Here is a 6,259-nt window from a genome sequence, read left to right on the forward strand (position 1 = left end):
CTTGAGCTTTTCAACATCCTTCCTAAAATGTGGTGCCCAAAACTGGACACAGGACTCCAGGTGAGGCCTGACCACAGCAGAATAGAGCGGAACCACCACCTCCCGTGATCTGGACACAAGGCTCCTGTTCATGCATCCTAAGATTGCAATAGCTTTCTTCGCAGTCACATCACACTGCAGGCTCATGTTTAGCTTGTGATCAACCAGAACACCCAGATCCATTTCCCATGTGCTGCTGTCAAGCCAAGAGCCTCCCATTCTATATCTGTGCCTTTGATTTTTTTGTACCTAAGTGTAGGACTTTGCACTTCTCTCTATTGAAATTCACTTTATTTGTCTCAGCCCACTGTTCCAGCCTATCTAGATCATTTTGAATCCTGACTCTGTCTTCTTCAGAATTCGCAATCCCACCCAGCTTTGTGTCATCTGCAAACCTGATAAGCAATCCCCTCTGTGTCTTCCTCCAGGTCAGTTATAAAAACATTGAACAACACCGGGCCTAGGACCGAGCCCTGTAGCACTCCACTTGAGACTTCTCCTCGAGGAAAGGATGGAGAGTCTGGGACTTTTCGGTTTAAGGCAAATTAGGGGGGCATGCGATAATAGAGGTGCATAAAACTATGTTTGGGAGTCTCCTCCTCCCCACAGACAAGAATTCCCGGGCACCCGAGTGGCAAGATTCGGGCCTGCGGGACAAGCAAGTTCCCGGGAAGGCCAAAGTCACCTCCCACCTCTCGCACAGCTGAACTTGCAGGATTTGTGGGGGGGGGGGGCTTTTGCCCCGATCTCTCTGGTTTTGGAAACCCTCAAAAATATGGCCACATGAACCAAGGACTGATGAAGCAGGGCCCCCCCCCAAAAAAAACCCCCACTGCTTTTGGCCAAGACCGGTCCTCTGGCCATAGGCCCCCTTACCGTTGTGGTGGCTGCCTCCAAGATGGTGCGGTAGTTGTACTCTTGGAAATAGATGTTCAACTTGATGATGCCGCTCCTGCCGGGAGCAAAAGGAGGCTCAGACCAGGCAAGCGCTTTGGAAGGGTTGCCCCTCCGCCCCACCGTTACCCGCTGGTTCTCTAGCCCTGCCCCCCACGGCCCCCCACAACATCCTGGCTTGCGGGTGATCTGCCCCCACGGCTCAGGGAGGAACGGGCTCGACTCACTTGTTCAGAGTGATGGTTTCCGACTTATTCCTCTCGTAGGACAAAATGCGGAAGATCCAGTCCTAGGGGAAAGGAAGCACAAACACTCTGGTCAACGGACGGGGGACTGTGGGTGATACTCTCCGGGAGGGCCCGATTCCTGGGCTTGTGCCGACACGGGTGACAAGAGGGGGGGCAGACACTGTGAACGCCCCACTGCTGGTCCTGCTGGGAACAGAAGCCCGCCCGCCCCATGGAGATTTCCTGCAGTCCTGGCTGCGGGTGACGGAATCGCCTCCTCTTTCCCCAGAGTTGACTTCTGGGCAGAGACACGCCTGCAGAGAGCTGTTCTTGCTGCCTCCCCCTCCCCGGGTTTCCAGCTCTGCATCTTTGGGGACCCTTCCAAGACTCTATGAAGCGTCAGGGAGTCATTAGGAAGTCCTTTTCTCCCTTTCTCACAAGACAAGAACTCCTTGTGGGCACTCCATGAAATTGCTGAGCGGTCGGGTTAGAACAGATAACAGGAAGTCCTTCTCCACCCAAAGGGTGATGAACACATGGAATTCACTTCCACAGGAGGAGGTGGTGGCTACAAGAATGGACGGCTTCAAGAGGGAATTGGATCAACATCTGGAGCAGAAGTCCATCAGTGGCTATTAGCCACAAGGTATAGATAGGGACTCTCAGTCTGGGGCAAGGGATGCTCTGTATTCTTGGTGCTTGGGGGGGGGCAACGGTGGGAGGGGCTCCTAGTGTCCTGGCCCCACTGCTGGACCTCCTGAGGGCACTGGGTGTCTTTGGCCACTGTGTGACACACAGTGTTGGACTGGACGGGCCACTGGCCTGATCCAACATTGGCTTCTCTTATGTTCTTATAAGAGGGAATTGGATGAACATACGGAGCAGAGGTCCATCGGTGGCTATGAGCCACAAGGTATAGACAGGGACTCTCAGTCTGGGGCAAGGGATGCTGTTCATTCTTGGTGCTTTTTTTTGGGGGGGGCGGACCGTGGGACGGCTTCTGGTGTCCTGGCCCCACTGCTGGACCTCCTGAGGGCACCTGGTGTTTTTGGCCACTGTGTGAGACACAGTGTTGGACTGGATGAGCCATTGGCCTGATCCAACATGGGCTTCTCTTAGGTTCTTATTGATGGAACTCTCAGGCTGGGGCAGGTGCTTGGGGGGGGGGTCAACAGTGGAAGGGCTTCTGGTGTCCTGGCCCCACTGCTGGACCTCCTGATGGCACCTGGTGTTTTTGGCCACTGCGTGGCACAGAGTGTTGGACTGGACGGGCCACTGGCCTGATCCAACACTGGCTTCTCTTAGGTTCTTAACATACACAAAGCTGCCTGCTACTGAATCAGATTGGTGGTCCACCAAAGCCTGTACGGTCTCCTCAGACTGGCAGTGGCTCTCCAGGGTCTCAGGCAGAGGCCCTTCCCACCTGCCCTGGGGTCAACACAAGGGCCCCTTTGACCGGGAGGAGCCGAGGATTGAACCTGGGCCCTTCTGCATGCCAGGCAGGTGCTGAGCCACGGCCTGGGCTTGCTGGGCCAAGAACTGCTGGCAGGAAGGCCTGTAACTGCGCAGCACGAGGCACTCTGTAGACAACCACCCGGGTTCTTTAAAAAACCAACAAAACAGAGTGTTTTCCCCATGTGGCATTTTCTGTCCGCCTTATCCATTTCAATCTTGCTGCCCGGCTGGTCCTGAAATGTAATCCCGCCCACCCAGAGCCTCCCAAGAGCCGGTGGATTAAACGCACAAGAATTGACCCCAGTTCTGCCGCCTTGGCAGGAGGGAGCCCAGCTCTAGACCCGGGGGGAGGGAAGGTCTCACCCACCTCAGACGCCTCCGACGGCCAGTCCGCCATGGAAATGGTCATTTTATACTGAGTGTTGCTGCAGTGAAATAAAGTGGAAGGAGGGGAGAGAGTCAGACAGAAGAACTCCACCCCCACCCCCACCCCCGGTTAACATTTTATTTTATTTTTTATTTTTTATTGGATGTATAACCTGCCCTCCCCAGAACGGGCTCAGGGCGGCTGACAAATGAGGCATGTGTGCCAAGAGTAAGACAACTAAAACAGAATAAAACAATCATTTATGCAATAAAGTGCAGGTGCTCCAGTTGTCACAGAAGTCCTTAATAACAAGACGGGGTTCTGGTAAAGATGGTCCCAGAACAACTAGGTAAGTCCCAGGCAGCACTGCCATCCCTTCTTCCTCCCAGGGCCGTCTCGCTCCCCGATGGTGCCCACCCCAATGGGTGGTGGGGGTGCGGTGGTGGTACAGTGGTGGCGGCGGCTCCTACTCAAAAGCCTGGCGGAAGAGCTCCGTCTTACAGACCCTGCAGAACTGCGCAAGGTCCCGCAGGGCCCGGATCTCCTCTGAGAGCTCATTCCACCAGGTAGGAGCCGCCACCGAAAAGGCCCTGGCCCTGGTTGCAGCGTTTGGTATCTTTGGGGCCTGGGGTTACCAGGAGATGTTGAGTCCCCGACCGTAGTGCCCTTGGGGGAACATATGGGGGAAGGCGGTCCCTCAGGTATGCCGGACCCTGGCCATATAGGGTCCGGCATACATCCGTACCCTTGGAGCAACACAAGGGGAAGCGCAGCCCCCTCCCAACCCCGCTTACAGCCCCCACGGTACTTACTTGCAAGTCTCCTTACAGGACTCAATGCAGAACTGCCGGTGGGTCAGGCTCCCACGCAGGGTGGAATAGCAATGGGCTGTAGGGGGAAACAGAGGAGTTGGTCAGAGACGGCTGCTCCTCGCGGGCTTCTCGCTGCTGCTCTGAGGAACGTCAAGCTCCGAGTCGGATGACGAGGAACAAACTGTTTCAAGCGCCTTTCGCTTGCCCACTTCCCCTCCCTAGATCCCAAGCGAAGACTTCCCACAAGCAAGGCACCCCTTTTCACCCCAGAAACCTACCAGGCCGAGCCCTCCACTCCCCAAAGGCCGTTCCCGATACCACATGGCAGTCTCATGCACATGGCAGCCTTGGCACGCAACAGCACTGCCACTCCCGTGCCGCCCTTACCCCAGTCTGGATAGTCCTTGTTGTTGCAATACTTGTCTCCTTCGGGCAGAGGGAAGGTGGAGTGGCCACAATGGCACGTGTCCACCATCTGCTGCTGGAAGCAGGAGCGAAGGCAGGCCTGGAGGAGGAGGAGAGGATGCTGGAGGCAGGACGCCATGCAACAGGCCCTCCCTCCCTCCCTGAGCAAGCCCCACCCCCCGAAAGAGGGGGGCTGCTGCTAACAGGAGTCGAGCAGAAACGTGGGTGGGGATGGCATAGCTTTTGGTAAGGTACCGCAAGAGTGCCCGTGGCATTTTCTCTCTCGAGCTGCCGGCTGGGCAACAACCCCCCGAGGAGAGGAGAGGAGAGGGGGACCACGACTCTCCCATCTCTGTTCAGCCACACCTGTGCCACCTGCAGAGAGCTGACCGGGGAATGAAGGAAGAGCTAAGCTCCCTCCACGCCCACCGGCTAGTCTCTGGCCTTGCCAACTGGCCCCTGTCTGCCCCCCCCCCCTTGAAGATAGTGTTGGAAAAGAGCCACTCTCGGGGCTGACGGCTCCCCCTGCCCCACGTCACTCACCTGGATGGAATATGTCGTCCTCAGTTGGCTTTTCGCAGCGCTCCTCTCGGCAGCTTCCTCCAACGTGCAGTTGCCGCAGGACTTCATTTCCTTCTAGGGGGAGAAGAGAACTTGGAGAGAGCTGTCCCCGCCTGCCTGCCTGCCCGCCCTTCCAGAGGGTGCAAACAACCCGCACGTCCACAGTCTCCCTCTCGCCCTAAGCACCTTTTTTGTGCTGAGATGCTTTCAACCAATGAGTGCCTGTTGAAGTGCAGAGAGTAAGAGACGGGGGAGAACCAACGCTCTCATCTGGATTCACCCTCCTCGCATGGGGAGAACACCGGGTGGTGGTGGTGGTTTCCGAGGTGGCTTCTACGATGGCACGTGGCCAGGGCAGCCACAAATTAGGATCTCTTCGTATAATTTTATTCTTTTTTTGCCCACCGCGGGCCAGCCCTGTTGTACTGGGACGTTTTACTCCGGCATCCAATTAGAGAATCTTGAGCGACAGTTCTGCAAGTCTTTGCCTGCTCAAAATACCGCCATGCTGCCACCGCACACCCCTGGCCAGTCCTGCTCAGTGACCTACTCTGGTACTGGTGATTATCCTCACACTCCACAAGAAACTCAGTCCTTTTCTAAATGAAAGCTAAATTTCATGCCTGACCCATAAATCTGGGGGGGGGGGGGGGTTTGCACTGACTGGTTCTGACCTCACAGCTCCAAGCAGCCACTCTGTTGGGGAGGGGGGGGTGTCTTCTGCGACATCTCCCACCACTCCTAAACCCAAATCATTCCTCTTCCAAGGCCAGGAGCTATTGGATTTAGACAACTTGTTGGGTATTGCATGTTGAAAAACACTCTGTGTGTGTATGGGGTTAAATGTCTGTTTTGTTGTCACAGGAAATCACCTGCCTTTGTGTAAGCCAATGTTAGCTTAGAGCTGCAAGCCCGCGAAAAGCATCCCTGTTCTGAGAGTTTGATTGGGAGCAAAGTGTTAGTGTCTTTGCATTTTATGGCCCCTCTTCCCCTCTTTGTTCTGTTTGGAGAAGAAGCAAGAGAGGCCATTGCGGCTCTTCTAGTCTTGTACTTTGTAGAGAGAGGATGTAGCTGTCTAGCTGTGTTGTTATTTTTCTCCCAGTTACCCTTACCTATGGTAGAATTGTAGTAAAACTTTAATATTTTTAAACACACATGGACTCTGAGTCTGATTATTGAACTCTGGCATCACTCAGCTAATTTTTACTCTGCTGAAACACAACTTTTCATCTAGAAACTCCAACACAACTGCTATTTTCAGTTCTTTTTGGTGAAGTCTGTACATGTATTTAAAACCTCTCGAGCCTGGCCTTAAGCATACCACCAGTGTGTTGTTGTTGTTGTTGTTGTTTTAAGCGTGCTGAAGTCTGGCCCATCGGAGGGATTTCTGCTCCAGCCAGGCAAAAACTCTTCTGGAGCACCAAGCAGCCCCCCTCTCCCTCCTGAGCCCCCCCCATAGCCCCTCCTGGAACTGCAGCCCTCCCCCCAGGGCCCCAGAT

General features: G+C 54.9%; 1 protein-coding gene across 1 annotated transcript in view; it reads right to left on the reverse strand.

The window, feature by feature from the left end:
• SCNN1B (sodium channel, non voltage gated 1 beta subunit) overlaps positions 1 to 6,259 on the reverse strand; it is a 27,920-nt gene that overhangs the window by 2,105 nt on the left and 19,556 nt on the right. The window contains exons 9-14 of the mRNA XM_015429734.1: positions 4,743 to 4,835; positions 4,182 to 4,299; positions 3,795 to 3,870; positions 2,983 to 3,040; positions 1,161 to 1,222; positions 916 to 991 (exon numbers count right to left, since the gene is read on the reverse strand). Coding sequence (XP_015285220.1) covers positions 916 to 991; positions 1,161 to 1,222; positions 2,983 to 3,040; positions 3,795 to 3,870; positions 4,182 to 4,299; positions 4,743 to 4,835 — 483 coding nt within the window. The remainder of the gene's footprint in view (positions 1 to 915; positions 992 to 1,160; positions 1,223 to 2,982; positions 3,041 to 3,794; positions 3,871 to 4,181; positions 4,300 to 4,742; positions 4,836 to 6,259) is intronic.

This window comes from Gekko japonicus, unplaced genomic scaffold, assembly GCF_001447785.1.
Source record: "Gekko japonicus isolate JY-2015 unplaced genomic scaffold, Gekko_japonicus_V1.1 scaffold894, whole genome shotgun sequence".
Lineage (NCBI taxonomy): Eukaryota > Metazoa > Chordata > Lepidosauria > Squamata > Gekkonidae > Gekko > Gekko japonicus.